The sequence below is a fragment of the Topomyia yanbarensis genome, chromosome 2 (assembly GCF_030247195.1).
Source record: "Topomyia yanbarensis strain Yona2022 chromosome 2, ASM3024719v1, whole genome shotgun sequence".
NCBI classification, from domain to species: Eukaryota; Metazoa; Arthropoda; class Insecta; order Diptera; family Culicidae; genus Topomyia; species Topomyia yanbarensis.
This window is the reverse complement of record NC_080671.1, coordinates 299,528,718-299,550,959: the sequence shown is the minus strand read 5'-3', so window position 1 is coordinate 299,550,959 and position 22,242 is coordinate 299,528,718. Positions and strand designations below refer to the sequence as shown.

General features: G+C 39.1%; 1 protein-coding gene across 1 annotated transcript; it reads left to right on the top strand.

Moving 5' to 3' along the window:
• Positions 1–324: 324 nt before the first annotated feature.
• LOC131680481 (coiled-coil-helix-coiled-coil-helix domain-containing protein 2-like) lies at positions 325–639 on the top strand. The gene has a single exon (XM_058961190.1). The coding sequence runs from the start codon at positions 325–327 to the stop codon at positions 637–639; it is 315 nt and encodes a 104-aa protein (XP_058817173.1).
• The last annotated feature ends 21,603 nt before the right edge of the window (positions 640–22,242 follow it).

Sequence of the window (22,242 nt, the reverse complement as noted above, 5' to 3'; positions counted from 1 at the left end):
TCAATCTGACAATTATTAGAGATGTTAATAGATGCATTTAAACTGCCAACATCTCCTTTGGAGAGTTTTTGATATCACGACTGTGTAATGAATTTGACCAAAATTTTTCTCAATGTTTACATTTGGCAGTTAGACCCTCTTCAAATTTAGGGGTAGAATTTAGTTCAGTTGTTGAGATCAATCTCATTTGGTTTGATTTTTTGCTGAATCACAACGTTAGTCACAAAACATTTTGATCATCTTTGGTAATTGATGACCATTACAACCCATTCTAGGTCCGCTCCAGTTGCAGCTGTTTCGTCCCGTCCGGCACCGAGTCAACCGATGGTCCAGCCTGCGACGCACTCGGCTGTTGCTACGTCAATGACAGCCACCAGCCAGGGACTTGGATTAAAGTCTAAAATATCAGGTACGTCAGGTGGTGTTGCTGCAAGCGGTTTGCTGTCGGACATTCCCCTAACCAGAATATTCAGCGGTTCCGATTCGCAGGAGGCAGCCACAGAAGCACAGACTGCTTTGGTTCAGCAATACGCTCCGGCAGGACGATGCTCGTGGAAGATCACGCAGTTCCGGTCCTGTGCACAAGAACAGCCCGATTTGACCCTGTGCGAAGGTTTCAACGAGTCGCTCAGGCATTAGTAGCAGAGTTCTTGCACCTACAGCTTGTCGAGTGAGCAATTCCGACGAAACCACTGCCGTTCGCACCAAGTTGGATCACAATAATAAGTGCGACGTCGAGAAGAAGATTTCCCGAGAGCTAAAAGCAATGCTACAAGATTAAATAGCAGAGTGTTTTTAACGTGACCATAGTATAACGTAGCGGATTTAGACAGATTTATCCCGCAGAATATGATAGCAAAATTACCCAACAAGTAAGAGCTGACAGCCGAAGTGAAGAGACACATCCTCTACAGCGGCAAGCAATAACGGAACGCAGCGTAATTCCTCACAATGAATTGCTCTCGTTAGATTAAACCCCAGGAAGTACAATTTTCATTGCATAATTTAGTCAACCGAAATAGAAGTCCTCAGTCGAGAAAGAGAGAGAGACTGATAGGGTAGCAGCAGCTAGTAATTAACTTTCGAAAGTAGCGGTTTCGCGTACCCTGGCACTAAGTAGAGTGTGTTATTACAAATATCGGTTCACAATGGTAGACTATTACAAAATGCTGGTCGTGACCAGAACCACCACCGATGCGGAAATCAAAAAGGCACACAAAAACTAGCGCTACGATGGCACCCAGATAAAAATCCAGAAGAATCGTATCGACGGTTTAAGGAGATCTCCGAAGCATATAAAGTGCTATCAGATGAGAAAAATCGTCGCATCTATGACCAGTACGACAAGGAGGGTCTGATGACCAACAGTTCCGAGCGGCACCACCATAACACGACACCGGCGACACAGTTATATCCACAATATACTGATGACTTATCCTTCCGAAAAAGTAAATAAAAATCTACTCTATCTAAGCAACAAACGTTTTGACTATGCAGTTTATCATTCGCTGCCTAATTATTCTCTGCCAATTTGAACAAGACAACAATTGCAGATAGCTTTATTGCGGTGCCAAAATGATGTCAACTCGGGATGGAATATAACAAATAATTTCTCCTCCCCAATATTCTTTCGGAATGTACAATCCTCTACATTCTTATCAATCCTTCAAACTCCTTATCGTCAGTACTGAGCACTGTTTTGCACTTGGCGGCTACATCAACGACAATGCGATAATCGGTGAAACTTTTGCTTAAACTTAACTTGAACACAAATAATAATGTGTTGAACTTGTTACCTATAAAGTTCAGGTAAACTTCATCTAAAAAATGAGTTATCAATCGGGTCATCTTGTTAGGACTTATCGAACAAATAACTGTGTACAAATCCTTATACATCATCCAGAAAGCAATCGGTTTATAAACCAAAGCTTGATCTTGTGATTCAGCATATGCCAACGGGGTCCATCCAGCGTCGATTGGTCAGTGTATGAACCAGGTTCCCAATGTTCCAATCCTTATCCTTCTTGAGTTGATTTTCTTCAAAGAGCATCGAAAGTATTCACTCAAGTGGAATCAAAAATTTTGCAAGTCCATATAAACAAACTCTCTGAACTGTCAGAAACGTTAGGTTATACACTTTCGTGCAGTGTTCTATGTTTTGGCAGGTATATGAATGAATTATTTTAGCATCAGTGATGCCAGGTCTATTTAAACAATATCTTGCAGTAAAAATATAAAAGTCTGCAGATTTCCGCAAAAATCTTCAATAAATTTGACATAGAAATGTAGTGTGTTGATATTTTCAATGATCAGAAACGTTGAAGGATGGGTAAAATTAGCTGGCATAGGCTTTGTTCTGCTAAATATTCGTAATCTGCAAAAGATCTACAGCGAAACCAACGACACGACCTGAAACTTAATGAAATATTTGAAGAAAAAGTGTGCGAGTCATTTACCAACAGTTACCCGTGCATTGAGTGACCCCTTGATTCGATCGTAAAAATAATTTCTCCAGCAGCACTTCCTTGTTTATTGATTCTCAGTTGCTGTATAGCAACCATGTTATGTTTACTGTGGACAGATGCATAGTTACCGGAAAAATAAATTTCACACGTTTCACCATCTCCCGGTCGGTGTGTTGACCCGAGTCAGCTACAGAATGTTCCACGGATTATAAAATATATTTAAACAATTCTTGATAACGGAACGGTAAATTCTGACTATTGTGTTATATATGTGATCAAATTTAGTATCCTTTTCAGGTTCACTTCGACAGCTGTTTTTGTGTTCTCTGTTAGACGGCTAAGACCAATCACGGTTCATCGCCAGAGCTGTTTTTGACAAAATTTCTATGCTGAGGCAGTAATGAACCAAATGACTTAGAGTTGTCGTAAAGTATCAAGTCCTGAGAATCCTGGTGGGACGATTTTTGGAGCAAGGAAATATTGAGTACTATACTATGGCATCCGATATTTCCGCCTCAACACGAGTCAGCGAAGAGCGAGACATACGATAGTTTGGAATGCTTAATGTATCTCTAGTAAAGCGACCGTTTGCATAATGTCTAAATCGTTAAAGAACTTCATGACCATCAAACAGCCCATTCAGAAACAGCGGAAATACTATCGTTCCCTATTTCAATAATTGTTTTATAGAAATTAGAGCAAAATTATCGGAATTGACGATGTATTTATTAAAAGCTTATCGTTGCATTATTAAAAATATATTTTCAGGCGAATAATTTTATCGCTCGAAGCAATATTTCAGTAACATACATTTTAGATTCAAATACGTTAAATTTTTCTGCGTGTAGGTTCGTGTTAGATATACAGCAGCCAACAGCTAATCCATGTGGATGCGAAGAACTTATAATACTGGAATTCCTCGCGCCGACCTGTCTATTTCGACCGGCAAGAAAAAAATACTGACTGGAGCAAGCCATTAAAACCAAGTCTGTTGATGCAAATGTCATTAGTTTACAAATCTTTGTTTTAGACATTCAAAAAACTCACATGGAAAAATAAAATGTCCGCGCTAGCAAATTTTTTCACACGCATTGCCTAAGCGGTTTGATGCCATACGCATACCTCACCTCTTCCTGGTAGCGAATTTTGTCGTGAGAGCGTAGACGGAATCGTGCACGACCTCCATCAACTACTAGCATCCCGCCTGTCCCAGTGCCAGTACGTATATTTCGTTCGCCAATGTGTTGTAGATGTTGGTTATTTTAAGGAAATCGCACGAGTACCGATAAAGGAAAACTTCACGGAATTGCTTCTGATTTTTTTACCTTGATAAGAGAACACATTTGAATAGTCGTGCTATCACTTCGGAAAATGTGATAGCTGCTGCATTCAACTAAGCTCTTTAGCTTTCAACTTTAGCTCCTGCACACTCCACCCTTAATAGTTTCTTCCGTGACCTGACATAAGGTATACAAATGTAACAAACAGGGTATCGTAAGCTAATAAATTAGAATTACAATTACCCACAAATCCGATAGTATTGCTGATCGTGCAACAGCAGGCAGGCCGTGTCCGTCCTCAAAGAAAGCAAATGTTTCGCCTCGATGTTCAAATCTTCGTAGGTCGAATTCCATTCCTGAATTAATCAGGGGCAGTGGCTGTTGGCCGGCAGGTAGGCGTTACCGATTCTAAACATTCCAGGAAAAATCACCGAATGGCGGAATCAGTGAAGGTTGGTAGAATTTCAATACGCAAATGGGAATTCATTGAAGTACTGCTTGGAATTAAAATTAGAGGAAATAGATTCTAAATTGTTTATTGTAAGAGTATTCGATTATGCTTGGGAAATACATTTACTGAGGGTTTGGTTTCAGAGTAACAACAATATCAAGTACAGGGGTGAAAGGGAGGACGATGACCGGGGAAAGTAGAACACACAACTTGCAGCTTTATGGCAGCCGGAAGATCAACGACATCAATCAAATTTTCGAATTGTCAAGACATCACTTATCGGTACGCCATATGATTCTCATCAATCTTTAAGAATGAGCTCGACCTCCAAGATGCTCTATTTTAAATTCCCAACACTGCAGCTTCGAATAACCATGGCCAGTTTATACAGGCACAAATGTAAGAGTACTGCAATCATGCAGTAGGACTCTTGAGCGGGTTGGCAGGAATTTTGGAAGCTTTGAATATCCACTTCAAGATGTCAGCAAATTTAACCAACACCACACTAAGTTGAATCTCCGGTTGAAACATAGGGGCACTCGGGGATTTAGACGTTCCGGGATCTGTGCAACAAAACGTAGCACTAGTGTCGAAGCTCTTACTAGCACTTTTGCAAAAAAGATCTTGGAGTGTTGCTGAAGAGAGACGAACTTTGTCGAAGAGAACGTTGTTCGGTAAAGCGATCCTGATTTGCCCCAATCATCCAGAAATGATAATGAATGTAGTTGCTTACACTTAAATATATTCACTGACTTCAGTAAAGGGTTCTTAACATGTACGACTTTTTTTAATGTAGAATACATTTAAGCTTTCAATATAGGGGTCCCGTTTCAAAATATCGGCTGCGGCACCGCGTCAGATTTTGAACGTTAATAACTTTTATCATACTTAACAGAATGATTTGATTTTTAGGTCAATTTGTTGAAAATATGTTCCTCTATGCTGTATTAAAATTTTAAGTATGTATAACATGCACTAATAACAAAAAATTGTGTTTTGAAAAATCTTTCGAAAACGACTCGGAAAAGTGAAAATTTTCAGCCCATCCCGCACAGAGCCGTCAAAATGGTGGACCAACCGAACAATAAAATAATGAAAAGTTTATATATAGGTCCACTACATGTTTGTTTTATGATTATTCGTATTTGGTTGCTTGACGAGAGCAGTTAGTGGGGGAAAGACGGCATACTCCTTTGGTTAGGCCATTAGAAGCCGGACGGAAAGGAAAGGCTCACGCACGGCACGAGAACGAGCGAGAAAGCGATAGTAGTGCATATTAGCGCGATTATATAAATATCTGTCGGTCGGTTTTTCTCATTCGTATTCGTTCAAGTACTAGCAAGCAGCCAGTCCACCGAAGTAAAGCAGTTGGCAATGACGACGGTCCGAAAAAGTGCCCCAGCTACTGGTGACTCATCGGAACTGTCGCCCTGCAAGAATTTCGCCCCAACTAAAGGGCAACTAATCTGTAGGCTATCGTTCCAGCGTCTATATAAGAAATACGATGTGTGGAACGAAAGAAAGAGAATTTAAATTATCCTCTCTCGCTCGTTTTCGTGCACTGCTTTTCCATTCCTTTCTGCTGCTAATACCATCATAACTTAAACGAATGTGCATGTTCCCCCACCATCTCATGGCCAGTGTTGCCACAATTGCATGTTGCTATTACACTTTGAATTATTTTATCGATCCTCTCTAGTATTGATAAAATATAGAACGTGCAAAGTACACTAGTCGCATGCTTTTATTCGAACTTTTTGGCAGCCTCCGTTGATTAACTGCATAAATCGATTTGTTTGTGCAGCTCCTTGCTAGTAGCAAACTAAATAGCCTTTATCAGCGCTAACAAATAAAACAAAAGAATTTAAGTTTGTGAAAATCTTCTCCTTCCTTCTTTTCAAATCTGCAACATTCTTTGAAAATATTGTTTGAATGTTGTTATTGAAAAACTGAACATGCAAGTTTGCTAGCACTGGCCACTACATTGAAGGCGATGGAAAGACAGAATATTCGTTTTGGTTATGCTAGTATTGGTAGCCGAACGGAAAGGAAAGGCGCAGGAATGGAACGAAAACGAGCGAGAGAGCGATAGTAGTGCTTTCTCGTGTGTTTATATATGAATATTGGTCAGTCGGTTTTTCTCATCATTCGTATTCGTTCAAGCACTAGCAAGCAGCCAGTCCACCGGAGGAAAGCAGTTGGCAATGGCGATGGACGGAAACAGTGCCCCAGCTACTGGTGACTCATCGGAACTGTCGCCCTGCAAGAATTTCGCCCCAACTAAAGGGCAACTAATCTGTAGGCTATCGTTCCAGCGTCTGGTTCGTGAGATTGTACAGGACTGCAAAGTCGAGCTACGCTTACAAACCTCAGTCGTAATGATGCCCCGAGAAGCCAACGATGCCTACTGGTTCGAGAATGCAAAATAGTGCGCCTGGTTTGTTCGAGAATGCAAAATACTGCACCAAACGCATAACTTTCAGGCCAAATATATTAAACTGGCTCACCGTGTCGCGGGGAGTGCGTCTGAATTATGCTCCCGCAATAAAACAATAAACGGTTCTTTTCAGGACCAATTAATTGTGTTCTAATAAGAGTTAAACTGAAATATCCATTTGAGGTGTTTAACAATTTTCAGCAAGTAGGTTAGAAATACGATATGTGGATAGAAAGAGAATTTAAATTATCCTCGCTCGTTTTCGCGCACTGCTTTTCCATTCCTTTCTGCTGCTAATACATCATAAATTAAACGAATGTGCGTGTTCCCCACCATCCCATGGCCAGTGTTGCCACAATTGCATGTTGCTATTACACTTTGAATTATTTTTTCGATTCTCTCTAGTGTTGATAAAATATAGAACGTGCAAAGTACACTAGTCGCGTGCTTTTATTCGAACTTTTTGGCAGCCTCCTTTGATTAACTGCATAAATCATTAGATTTAAATTAACGTCTCGAAGTGAAGTCACGATGCTCCGGTTATGTCACAGACATTACCCACCCATCTTTTTTTAGTTTAGTAGAGCGAATACGAATTACTATCGCTCTCTCGCTTGCTCGTTTTCGGGCTATGTTCCTTTTCATTCTTTCCTGCTACTAATACTAGCATAATCAAAACGAATGTGCGTCTTCCCACCATCCATTTAGTGAGCAGTGTTGCCAAACGCATTTTCAGTTTTTCATCAATAACATTTCAACAATATTTTCAAAGAATGCTGTAGATTCGAAAAAAAGAAAAATAGTTGGTGATGGAAAAGAATTCCCAATTAGAATTTTTAACCATAATTATAACGAATCATTTGAAAATTTCACATGCAAACGTAATTTCGTTGCATATCATTAGATTTGGATTAACATCACAAGTGTAGTTACGACACTCCAGTTATGTCGCAGACATTACCCACCCATCTTTTAATGTAGAATATTTAGTCTAGAAATCAGAATGTTCCAATGGTCGTTTCAGGCGACTTCAACATAGATGTTTCAAAACAAGAGAATTTGAAATTTGTTTATTTTATGAATGAATGTTTCAAGCTTCGTTTGATCTCTGATCCATCACAAGCAACTACACTTGCAGGCACATGCATTGATCTTGTATTTGTCAAAAACGTCAATGCAGAAACCCGAAGATATATTTCGTACTTTTCATATCACAGACCAATACTTTTTTTAATTGATCCAGTGGTTTAATTTCAAATGTAAACAACGCTTGAAAAATTATAACCGGTTGACGACCTACACCTACACCAATCATGTCAGAATCACCTCCTGGACAACAGCTAAGCCCGGAAATAGTAAGAAGTCAGAAGCATCCAACGAAAATCGAAGCCAGCGCATCTCCCCACCAAGGCCAACAACGCCAACAAAAACGGTCCTTGTCAGGACCACCATCATTTTTGTAAAGAATAATTTGAAATATTCCTCGCCCAAATCACCTTTTGTCCGAAAATTCCAATGAATATCAACATATTTGAAGAACGTGTTCCTTATGTATTCTACATCTCTCCGGTTATGTCGCAGACATTACCCACCCATCTTTTTTCCCTCCCTTAAGGCTAGTTTACAGTTCGGAAAACGTGTCACGGGATTTGGGTCCCTGTGTATTTTAAATGGAGCTCGGGATTTCAAATCCCGTGACGGGAAATGAGTCTACACAAAAATGACAGTTTTCCTGAAGTGTAAACTCAACCACGGGAAACATCACGGGATTTTAAAACTCTCCACACAAAAATCCGGCCGGGAACAATTCAACACAAATTGTTTCCGACGGGGAAAATAGTATTTTTGGAAGGTTTGCAATTTGCTGCAAGTTGGATACTGTTTGAATTTTTAAGAAGCAGCAGCGTTTTTGGTTTGACAGTTTGGAGAGATCTCGGCGGGAAATTTTCCCTGATCAAATCCCGACCCAAATCCCGTGCGAAATCCCGTGATCCATTTCCCGAACTGTAAACTAGCCTTTATAATGGTCCAGACCTGTTTGGTCCATATTAACCAAGTGTCAAGCTAAAATTCAGGTTTAAAACGACGGTTACGCGAACAAAACAATTTGACTGGGTTCATCGTGTGTGCTCATTGTACAGTCGGGGTTTGAAAACAAGTGATTTGTATAGGATTTATTGTTAGTTTTAAAGTACGCGAACTGGATTCAAACATTGATTCCCGTTTCACCGATAAATTCTGCAATCTGTGAATAATCAATCTGTTTTCTGTCTTTTAGAATGATATTGAAGTCTTGTTTTTTACACAGCACGGGAAATTTTTGTCTAGTCTTCGAGTATTTAGTGCAATCAAAAAGTAGGTGTATAAGATTTTCTTGTGTATTGCAAGTATTACAAATGTCTGATCTAATTAAGTTCCATTTTACCAGTCTGTCTTTTGTGGCCGTGTGAAATGTTCTGATTCGTCCCATAGAGATGGTTTCTGTTGTGGATAGATTTAAATTATGATACCATGGTTTCAATTCGATTTCGTTCATTATTTCGAAGTGCTGAACTCCTTTTTCTTTAGACAGTTGAATATATTCTCTGTTCCATTCTGACATTAATTCAGTTTTAAAATTTAGCAAACAGTCGCCTAGGGTGATTGGATAGTGTTCTAGAGTTGCTTTTTTGATACCTAATTTGGCTGCAGCATCTGCTCTTTCATTTCCTAAAACATTTATGTGACCTGGTATCCATTGTATGACTAGTTCTTCAAAATTATTATAGTAGATCAGTGAAAAAAGCTTTATTATAAGATAGTTGTCGTCTTTATATTTGTTTAGTAGTGCAAGGCAGCTACTCTGAGAGTCGGTAAGGACTACTAGTTTTAGTTGGTTGATGCTAATGGCGTGTTCAATCGCTTCTATTATTGCGACTAACTCGGCGTTCATAATCGAAAAGGTCGAGTGGAGTTTATAACTAAATGAAGTTCTGTTTTCGTTATCATAAATTCCAATTCCTACTCCTTCTTTTGTTTTGGATTCATCAGTATATATCTGGTAGTGGTTAGGGTAATTATCATAGATGAGATTTAACGTTAGTTGTTTTTGCATTTGTATGGGGGTCTTGTTTTTGTTCAAATTTGGTATGTTAGGGCGAATTATGAAGTTTTTTAATCTAGTTATGTCGATCATTGGTGTGGGATTGGTTTTACACTGTAAGATATGATAGTTATTAAGCAATGTTGTTTTTTCCAAAAAAGAAGAATATTTAGGCATTTCATCTGTGTTGATTAATTCCATAAGTTTTACTGTAGTTGGACTATTTTTATAATATAATGATTTTATGACTTCTTTGAATGTTAAGTATTGTGCTCTGTATTTGATTGGTAGTTCACCTGATTCTGCGTATATAACTTGAATAGGGGTTGATTGGAGTAGTCTTAAACTAGTTCTAATTGATAAGTTTTGAACTTTTTCTAGTGTGTTGATAGTTGTTTTACTTGCTGATGCGTATACTGAAATACCATAATCTAGGACAGATCTTACTATTGAATTGTTAATGTTTTGCAAGGTTTTAGGGTGACATCCCCCTTTTTTCCTACTTAACATTTTTAGGATATTAATTTTTCTTTTTGCTTTATTGGCTGTTTCTGTTATATGAGTTTTGTAGTTTAATTTATGGTCAATTCACAGGCCTAAATATTTATGGACTGATTTTATTTCAATTGGATTATTGTTTATAGAAATATTTAAGTTGTAATTTATATTATTAGAGAAGCAAATAGTAGCGGATTTCGTGGGGTTCACTTGCATATCTAACTCTGATAATTTTGAATAGATGGTGTTTAGTGATGTATTCATTTTATCGCTAGCCAAGGATATGTTCTTATCACTTGTTAATAAGGCAAAGTCATCCGCAAATTGTATAAGAACACCCTCTATTTCAACTGAATGTAGATTAGCGGTATAAATGTTAAATAAGATTGGAAATAAAGGACATCCTTGAGGGAGCCCTTTATTTGTTTGTCTTTCTATGGTGCTGCCGTCATTGAGTGCTAGTATTATGTTTCTTTTTCGTAGGTACAGATATAACCAATTTGTTAATTCCGGTGGATAACCATTGTCTTTCATCATGGATAGGAGTTTTGAAATGTTTACGCTATCGAAAGCTTTTGTAAGATCTAAAAAAGTTACTAAAATAGCTTCCTTCTTATTTTTAGCATCATTTATTAAAGAAATTAAAGTGTTTACACAAGTTATAGAGGACGTTTTTTCTCTGAATCCAAAGGAGTATTTTGGTACGAGGTTGTTCAACTTCGTAAATTTAACTAATTCTTTTTTAATGGTAATATTAATTATTTTAAGAAAAATAGATATGAGGCAGATGGGTCTAAAAGAGTCTGGGTTATTGTCTTGTTTACCGGGTTTCAAAATTGGTACGCATTTGATGTTCAACCAGTCATCGGGAATTGATGTTGAAGTTAATACTTGGTTACATATCAAACTAATTTGTGCTATAAAATCCGCGTTTAGTTTTTTGAGTATGAGGTAGGAGACATTGTCAGGTCCGGGGGCTGAAGTGTCTTTTTTGGATCTAATAATTTCTGTAACATCAGAGTTGGTTATTGATAAATTATTTGCAGGAGGTTCTAAGGTGTATTCGATTTCTTCCTCAATATTTGGGAAGTTTTTGTCCATAAATTGAGATGAATGATTCAAGTCATTTAGGATCTTTAAATTATTTTTTTTTGGAAATCCTCCGCTAATTAGTTTTACAGTAGACCATAATTGTTTTACATTTAGATCTGGGGTTAGTGTATCTGTTAGTTGGTGGTAGCTTTTCCTTTTTTCTTTGCGAATTTTTGCTTTTAGTATAGTTCTAGCTTTTTTGAATAATAAAAAGTTCTCTAAGGTTAAATTACTACAGTAGGCGATCAAGTATTTATTTTTTATTTCAAGAAGTTCTTTAATTTCAGGTGTCCACCATTTTTTAGGTTGGTATTTTTTATTAGGTTTGTATTTAACTTCTGATATTTTTTCTTTGAAAATGTTTATTAATTTTTCCGGGGTATCAATGTTATTTATTTCTACTGTGTTTAGATTTTCTACTAATTTTGTCTTATTAATTATTTCTGTGTTGTATGTATATATTTTCGCCGCATTGATTATTTGGAATAAAATAACTTTGTGTTCTCCACAAATTTCTTCATCTAAAATGGTCCATTCTGTTTTTGGAGCTAGTTCAGACGAAACTAAAGTTAAGTCTATAGCGGATGGTGTGGAGTTCGGGGGTCTTACCGTAGTGGGAAAACCATCGTTAATTACCAACAAGTCTTTATTTTCGATTAAATCTACTAATAATTCCCCTCTAGTGCAAATCTTATTTGAGTTATTCCATAACGGATGATGGGCATTGAAATCTCCAGCAAGGATTGTGTTTAGTTTTTGTAAGTCAATGAACTCAAGAAGTTGTTGGAGAGGATGTTTAATTTGATTATTGTTAATTGGATGGGGTGGAATGTATATTGAAATCAGTAAGAGTGGTTTTGGAGTATTAGTGGTTTTAATTGCGATTGCTTCTATTTGCTGTATATTTGGCATTTTTAGTATTTGAAAGTCTATTTCGTTTTTAATTAACATTCCTACGCCCCCGTAACCTTTGTCACGGGTTTGTTTAGGAAATTTGTAGCCCGGGAAGTTGTAATTTTCATCGGGTTTCAGCCATATTTCAGTTAGGAATGCTATGTCTATTTTATGTTGTTGCATTAAATGTATAAGTAACGAACGGTTAGGCGTTGGTCGGATGCTATTGATATTATTTTGTAGAAAGTTTAAATTTCTGAACTTGTCCATGATTTTGTCTGAATGTTCGGCGGTTTTGGATTTTGTAGTATTTCTGGGTTGGTTAGTTCGTTAAGTTGATTATTTATATTGATTAGTAGTTGGTTGTTATCTGTTAATGTGTTATCGTTGTCGGAGTGTTTAATTGAATTCGTTATTGTTTCCTGTATTTGCTTTATTCTGTTAATGAGTTTGGTTACATTCAGTTGTTTTACTATTTCTGTCTTGAGTGTGTTAATAATTTGTTCCAATTCTGTTTTTGTGATGTATTCTTGGACAGAACTAGAGTATCTGGATTGGTTATTGTTATTAGTCGCATTTTTGGTACCGTTAGTATTGTTATTTGTGTGGCCTGGTTTGTCTTTTTCAGTTTCAGAATCTGGGAGTGATGGAAAGTCTTGTCTTTGAAGGCGAAATTGTGTTTGTGATGGGTTAGGGTGTAACTTTTCTGCTTCTGTGTATGTAAGCTTATTGTATGCCATTTCTTTGTTTATGTCATTTTGTCTTTTCCTTTCTTTACACACTGGGTCAAATGCGTTATGTTCTTCCTTGCAATGTAGGCAACTTGATTTGGGTGCAACGCAATTTTGAACTTCGTGTCCTGGGTTTGAGCATTTGGCACATCTTACCTGAGCTGCTTTACATGCTTTTGATTTGTGGCCATACCTGACACATCTCCAGCAGAACTTTATGGGGTAGACATATACATCTACTTCCAAGTTTAAGCCATAAATTTTAATGTTTCGAGGAAGCTTCTCTCCCTCCACATAAATTTTGATCGCGAATGTAGGTACCAGTTCTTTTTGGACCATTTTTTTTATTCTTTCTACTTTTTGGATTTTAATTTTGTCACATTCGAGATTTTCTAGGATTTCTTTTTCCGAAATCGATGGTGGGATATTCCTGACAACTCCAATGGTCTCCCTGAACATGGTTGGCACAAAAATTTTGTAGTTAAATTGTTCTGTTAAAATTTTAGAGTTAATTAGTGTTTCTGCATGTTTTGGATTTTCAAAAGTGATCTTAAACCGGTTTTTGCCTGCCTTTACCAATTTTGTGTATTTGTTTACTTTAATGTTGTTTAGTAGTTTAGCTATTTCCATAATGTGTAAAGGTTTAACTTTTTCATCCTTTGGTTCAATAAAAAAGGTTTTGAAAGATTTGTTCCTTTGCCAGCCATCCTCGTGGGAAGCGCCATTGGAGTCGCCATCTTTATTCTTGATTTTATCTTTCTTCTTTTTTAGGTTATGTCCGGTGTCTGTTTTCATTTTCTTAACGTCGCATTTTTCGTCATCGTTTTCGGTCTCCATTTTTCGTCGTATTGGTTTGTCGGTTGCAGATTCGTAATCAGTTAATGAGTCATTTTCTTCCAGGGGGCTTAGAAATCCCCCGTGCTCGTCGTCGCTGTCTCTCATGCAACGAGGATCTTTCGATGCCTCGTGGCTACAGATTGAATTTCACTTTTTGCCCCAATAACGGTGAAAAAAGTTCAACGGAATCTTGTTTTTTATCGCTAATCACTTCTTTTTTATAGTCCACACTTCTGCACACAAATATCGTGTCACACTTCCGACTCCGGTCAAAAGGTGAGGTTATAAAACTTTAACTAAACGCCGCGAAATCTCAACACTTGGGAATACTTTCCAAAGCCGTCCGTCTTCAACAAAACTTGGAGGGAGAATGCATGTACGACTTGCATGGTCCCTTGCCCAGTAGTTCCCCAAATTTTGAAAAATCTATCGAACATTATCAAACGATCTAAGAAAAAAATATTACGCTCTGTTTATCAAACTTTCTGCCACAATAAAGCGTAACCAGGGGTTGTTACGGTAACTATAAGAATTGTTTTAAAAAAATAACAATAAATTCATAAGTGTTGCTGGTTTCATGCTTTTTCTAATCAAATATCAAATTTGACAGTACCACCCGGATAGAATTTTACAATAGCATTTACCCTACAAACAATCATAAAACATTAAATATTATAGTTATTACTGTTTCAACATTGTTCGATGCCAAGTTATTACAGTAGATTTACAATAAAATTTCATGTAACTATAAATTTCACTGTTCAGCAAAAAACTGATACAGTGCATTCACATTAAATTTTACTGTTTTCGAGAAAAAAATGCATGGAGAAAAATTGATTTTTTTAATGTTAAGATACATAACCACCCCCCTTTTTCACTGTAAAAGTCTATTTTACATTGAAATTTACTGTAAAAACGTTAAAGTTTATTGTTTTTGTATTGTAGCATAACACTAAAACTTACTGTAAATTATTGTAAAATTACTGTACTGTCACAGTGAAAAGCATGGTTTTGTTAGTGTACATTTCTATTCGGGCAGTTACCTGAGTCACTGAGGGGTAGTCATATTTGCGATACACTTTTGAAATACCAGTGTCTAGTCGTGTCGTTGGCGAAACTGCAAAATCCGCAGATTTACTAATATATATGCAGATCTGGCATCGTTTTAGTATTCCCCACAGGAAATTCATCCAAATGGTGTAAAAATACGGGGAAACAAGGCAAGATAGGTATTCAGAATATGGGGTTAAATGAGCAGCTCGCACAATTTTTGATTTTTTCAATAGTTAGAGGTACCAAATCATCGCGGCAATATGCAGTAACGCATCGGGGATAAAAAAGGAAGCATCCTAGCATATAAAATTTTTTGACGAGAAAGGTCTATACACATACGGTCCACACAAATTCATAAAATGAGATTTCCGCTGAATCTCGGAAACCTCATTTGCCAAAAAGGTATATTCTAATCTATCGGCCCAGTCAGAAAAGCACGTGCCTTTCCTGTACGGCTCTATACTGGAAATCATGTGGCCGTTATTCTGAGCCATTGCTCACAAAAGAATACTATTAAGAAAAGCAAACGAAAAGACAAACAACTGTAATTGCAGCTTACGCACCAAATAAAAGTTCAAAAACTCACCCGTAGCTGGTTGCGGCCTTTGCCTATTATCCGACAATGGTCGTATTTCAATTTTGTTTCCTTATTTACCAGTTTTTTCCTTATCCTTATTTACCAGTATTTTCCTTATTTTATTTCCAAAATTGCACGATCTCCGACAATATAATCCTTTTCAACTAAAATATATAGAGAAAAACACTTAATTATTTTATATAAAAACATTTGAAAAAAAAGAACAATTGTCCTTGAACAAAAGGATCCGTAGCCCTTTGTAACCTGAAACAATAGAAAACTCTAGCACAATACAAAGAACAATCTCACCTTTATCACAATTTAAAACAATAACTTTTAATTATTTTTATGTGACATTATGTCGAAACGAATCTAGAAAAAAACTTCCGAAATTTTCCGGTTGATTTTTTCCTACCTTTGTTCTATCGTCTTGGCCTCCACCAACGACGTTAAACTTTTCGTCTGAACAGCCTTTTTTTCTTCCGTCAAAAAAAACTCCGTCAAAGACCTCCTTCGAATCTGCCTTTAAAATTACCGCCGAATCTTCCGCAACCAGTCCCTCGAATCCTCTCAGACTGTCCTTCGAAATTGCCCTGGCCTGTTCAAACTGCCTTCAGTTTAGCGACGCTAGCGAAATTCGCGATGGCGTCTCTGTCCTGACGCTGATGATTTCGGCTAGTAATAGCAATGGCGTCTCTCTCAGGTCGTCTACGCACACTTTATTTCGGCGTCGTTGCCGGCTGGACCCGTCCAAGTTTCAACAAGAATACTTCTCTTAGAAAGAAAAATCACTTTACCCGTGAAACTACTTTCCGGTAAACTTTTTTAAAAAATACTTGCTTCAACAATTCCTGGTCGCCAGTTAATAAAATGTGGGTTCTCCAGAAGAGAAAAGCCGACTCACTTGGTTAACAGTTCAGAATAAAGTGAAAGGTATATTTCGTTACCGGTTTAACTAAATCTATACACCATTCAATGGCGTTATCTAGCGTTACATAATTATAGCTATATTTACAAGATAGATGGGCTCACTTTTTCGAGTGCGCGTATAGGTGGACACATCATTCCCCAGCATATAGTTGCAGATCCGAGTTGAAATAGAAATCCTGTCGTTGATTTGCGGTCGACTGTGTCGCCGCTCCAATCGGCATCGCTGTAGCCGATCAACTTATATGGAACACCTCTGGTACAGAAAAGCTTCAGTTGATAGTCACACATCAAGAGATACCTAACTACTCTTTTGAGTTCCAACCAATCGGTTTTTGTAGGATTGCTTACGCTTCTTCCGAGAATCGATATGCTTACTGAGATATCCGGACGAGTATTCACAGCAACATATAACAATGCACCAACTAAACACTGATACAGTTTATTATCCAACAATGGTTTGCTTCCTTCTCGGCTTCGATAATAACCGGTGTCTAAAGGAATTTTCGATCCCTTTGCGTGATCAAGCTGGAATCGCTTGGCTATCTTCTGAATGTAACCGCGTTGGTCCAACAAATAGAAACCATCGGAATCTCTGCTCACACGAATTCCCAGAAAGTAAGCAATATCTCCCAAAGACGACAGTTTCATCTTACGCTTCAATTTTTGCTCTATGTCGTCCATTTCGTCTTCGGTGTCACTGGCAAGGATAATGTCATCCACGTAAAAAAGGAGATAAATTAATCTATTACGAGATCGCTTTGTGAATAAGCAAGGATCAGCTTTGAATTGCTGGAAACCAATTTCCTTTAACACTGCACATATGGTATCATTCCAAACTTTAGCTCCTTGCTTCAAGCCATATAGGCTACGATGAAGTTTGCACACCAACTTTTCTTGGCCGGGCTGCACAAAGCCTTTAGGTTGCTGCATGTACAGATCTTCCTTCAACTGACCATGCAAATACGCGCTTTTGACGCCCAGATGGCGAACTTTCATCCGTTTCTCGCCAGCGATTGTTAATAAAACTTTCAATGAAGATTGAGTGGCAACCGGAGCAAAAATGGCATCATAATCTACGCCAAACTGTTGCGAAAATCCCTGTGCAACTAATCGGGCTTTGAACTTCGACACATTACCAGCGCTGTCTTCCTTTCTTTTGTACACCCACTTGCTGCCTATGGGCTTTCGATTGACAGGCAGTTCGACGAGAGTCTAAGTTCCATTCTGCATAAGTGAATCGTATTCCTCCATCATATCCGCATACCACAAATCCTTTTCCGAACCATTAACCGCTTCATCATAACTAAGCAGATCTCCTTCAGTTGCCATAGCTACATCGACAACATAATCGCGAAGCCGTTGTGGTAAAACACCTCTAGTTGAGCGCCTATCTAGTTGCGGGTCATTTGACGCGGCAACCGATCTTTCTTCTTCTTCCCAACCGTAAAACTCATTGTCGGAGCCTTCGGAGGCTTCCGGTTCCTCCTGAGGACCCTGTTCTTAGAGGTCAGCTATCTCCTCCTGACACGAAACTCCACCTTCATTTGAATCCATCCAAGCGATCTCGCTTTCTTTAGGGTTGACCTCGCTGGACTCCGATTCAGCCATTAAAGAACCATTTCGCTGTTCAATGAATCTGACATCGCGACTAATTGTTATTCCATTTGTCTCTAGATTCTAGAACCGAAACGCCTTACGATCCTCGCAATACCCAACAAATACAAGTTTCTGCGATTTACTATCCAATTTTGTTCTTTTAACCTCCGGTATGTGGACATACGCCGGACATCCAAACACACGAAAATGACCTAAAGCAGGTACTTTACCAAACCATTTTTCAAATGGAGACTTGTCGATAACGCGAGACGGGAGCCGGTTCTGTATATAAGCGGCGGTCATGATAGCTTCACCCCAAAACTTTTTATCTAGATTAGCATCTAACAACATACATGTTGCCATTTCCTGCAAGGTGCGGTTTTTCCGCTCAGCTACCCCGTTCTGCTGAGGAGAGTACGCAGCGGTGTACTGAGCCTCAATACCCTCCTTCTGGTAAAATGCCTTCAAATCCTTGCTGATATATTCACCGCCTCCGTCAGATCTGATGACGCATGGTGTTCTCCCGAATCTTGTTTTAACATGGGCTACGTATCGCTGCACGCAGCCAAACACATCAGATTTCTGCCGTAAGAGGCACACGACTGTATATCGACTAAAGTCGTCAATAAGCGTCATAAAATAACGGTTTCCTCCTGGGGTTACATTCGCCATAGGGCCACATACGTCAGTATGAACCAAATCTAGGATTCTGCTGGCTCTATTAACGGAAGCACTAGGAAATGATGTACGAGGAAACTTACCTTTAAGCAATGCTCACAAACTTGCCTCAAACCACAGTCCTGCATCTGAAACCCTGAGCCAAGATTGGCAGCTTTCAACTTCTCCACCACTGCCGGATCTCTATGGCCAAACCGCCGGTGCCAAGTATGCTGGCAATTCGGTAGATGGTGCACCTCTCCACTCAGCTTTGCGTATTCAACGGTTTTCAACACGAAAAGGTTTCCGTTTAATTCACCCAATGCCATTGCTTTACCGGTGTCACTAATAATCGAACAATTTGACCCAGAGAAATTTACAGTAAATCCTTTTTGGGTCAGCTTACGAACTGATATCAGGCCACTGTCTAAGGCCGGAACATATAGCACATCACTTAGCTTCACATCCAGGGCTTTCCCATTTTTACTTACACATTTTACAAAGCCATCGCCTACTCCATGCGATTGTGAAATAGATCCATCTGCCAGAATCACTTCAACACGTTTGCTATCGTCCAAGTTAACGAAGAATGACCGATTGTTCGTCATATGGCTCGAACAACCACTATCAATGTACCAACACTCTTTACGGCGACCACTTCTAACCGTGAAACAAATTGGCACTTCTTTTCCGGCAGCCTGCTTCGCTTTCACTTCATCCTTTTTCGGTTTCACCTGCTCCGCTTTTCCACTCTTTTCATCATCGCCTTTCTTCTGCAAAAGCAGGCGACAGTTCCTGCGGAAATGGCCAGGCTTCTGGCAGTAAAAACACACTTTTTTCTTCTTTTGCTCCTTCGAATGTAGCTTCATCACCTTCTCTCCGGTATCCGAACGCTCGACCCGCCGTTGATGTTCGTCCAATAACTTTTGTTTGACGAGTGTCATAGTCAAATCCGCTTCTGACCGGCTCTCCAAGGCCGTCACCAGGCCACCATACGACTCCGGCAAACTCCGAAGCACCATGGCAATTTTCAACGAATCTTCCAGTGCTTGACCCGCACACGCTAGGCGGTCAAAGAGCTCTTCCAGATCAAATATGTGTTTCTCAACATCTGCGCCATCGGCCAGATTCAAGCTACAATTTTTTTTCAATAAAGATACCCGAGACGTCACGGTTGTTTTTTCGTGGTAGTTTTTTAAACAATTCCAGACATCTTTGGCTGTGACGGCCTCTTTCACTAAGTTGAGCTGATTATCTTCCACATACAATACAACCGTGGCATGACACTTTTGGTCCGCTTTGTTCCATGCATTCGTCACCGGTTCTGGTTTTTCACCACCGATAACATGCCACAATTCTTCTCTCTTCAGTAACATTTCCATCCGGGTCTTCCAAATGGAGTAATTTTGGTTGTTTAAACGGGTAAACATGAACTTTTCAGCCATCTTCAACAGGCTCACTTTTGTTTCCGTATAAATCAACCACCGACTCGCTGTGTTTATATGTTGCTCACATGCAAAATCTCACACAAATCGATTCTGAACAATCGATACAACGCGTCGTCAGAGAGGAACCGTTACTCCACCGAAAGTGTTCACATCCGACAGTCACATACACTATCAGCCGATCGCTTTCACGCCACTGCAACGGGCAAGACACAGCCGAATGTCAAAAATATGGCCGTCGCCAATCAGCACGAAACGCGTGCCCTCCGACCACTTTTCTCGCCCAAAAAATCACCGCTCTGAACCCATAACCTGAGGGCTGGAACACAGCCCGACGAACAAACCACGCAGCGGACGGATCACGACGAGTAATACCCGGATATCGAGCGGAACTACCGTAGAACTTTCGGATTATTACGCGACGAATAATGACTAACGAGCAAATGTATTTTAGTACCTTTATTGTCAAGTGTGCACAGTGGAATGAAAGAAAAAAATACATGAACAACGAGGCTCTCTGCTATGCTCTCTCTGTTCGATGTTTACTCTCACTTAGCGGTCCACAGACAAGTGGAAAGATAGCGCACTTCCCACAATATCAAGCCAGCACCCCCACGAGGCAAATTTTTCCAATCAGATCCAACCGTGTTTCACATCAGGTGCGATATGTTCGTCCTTCCGGTGAGGTCTGCAACAATGGGTTGTTAAATCATTTTACACCAGGATCCCCAAACTGTAACTCATCATCTGTTATACGTCAGAATAACGAACTTGGGGAAACTCCCATGACAGATCATTCTTCGAGATTGCCTCGAACTACATTGACGAAATGTGCACGGAGCGATGAAAAAGGGTCAGTATACACGACAAGCCAAAATGTCTCGATTAGCTAAACTCAACGTGATGTGAAAACGCTGTCTGATTCTGTTACCGAAGGCCTCGTTCAAAGGTTAGCCACGATACTAATACGTCGAAACTCGACAATAGACGGGACAGCAGTGACGAAGCTGTATATAACAGTGACAGCGAGGATGAGTCGGGAGATGCTGCGTTATTAAATGATTTTTCTCTTTTCGAATACTTTCAACCCTACCATAACGATACGTTGATCGACGAGGGTGATTCCACGGACATATCTGATGACGGTACATATAGTGAGCTTTGAAAGTAGTAACGATGTTAATTTATATATTTTTTAAGATAACCAAGGCCTAGGTTTTAAAGATTTGGAGTAGCCAACCCGAAAGGCAAAGCGTTCGATTTTGAAAAATAAAGAGCGAAGAGAGCTAGGACTAGAATATACCAGTTCTGCTGGTAAGAAAGTACCAGCCCATCGAATGAAAGGTTCGTGCAAATGTACAAGAATGACTTGCCATTCGAAATTTTCCGTCGAGATGCGAGAGAAAATGTTAAGAAGCTTGCTTCAATTAAAAATGTCTTGGCAGAATCAATTTCTCAGTTCGCACATCGATGTAAAATATGCACAAAAGCACCGAGTAAGCTCTTTGTAAAACAATGTTCATGTAGAGCTATTATCACATTGTGTTGTTTTTTAGGTTCTGAACTCGAATCGGAAGTACACCTATCATTATTTTCTACCGGGTGTAGGAGGAAGGGTCCGAGTATGTAAGGAAATGTTTCTCTCAACTTTCGACATCAGACACAAAAAGGCGAGTTTTGACCGAGAAACTTCTAAAGGGCTCAGGCATTTGTTCTGACGACAATAGGCTACAATTCAGTGTTTCTAGTGATTCCACCGTAAAGATAAGGTGGTTTTGCACACCGTTGAGCCACATCCTGCATCCTGCAATACAGCATCTGACAGCACCGGTACACGTTCCGACTGCAGCTATTATAATGGGCATCCTTAACGTATACTTGCTCATCTTTGTTAATATTTATGTTAATCCGGGAGAGAAGCATTTCAGTTTTAGCAAAGCGCCACTGTCAACAAGCTATCTATTCGGTTGAACTACTGGTAGCAGTCAATTTATTTCATAGGAAAAAAATTCATGTCGAACTCATGCCCATGTCTCATCTCTGATTAGCATATCATCGACTGGTCCTATGCATTGATTCCTTGCAAATAGATGCCTGATTGCCTATCGAAACTCTGTTTGTCCTTTTTTTCTGATACATTTCACCTCCAGCTCAATGCATTAAGCGCATTCATCGAATTGTTGTCGTTTGTTTTGTACTCGAACAATCGCGGACCAG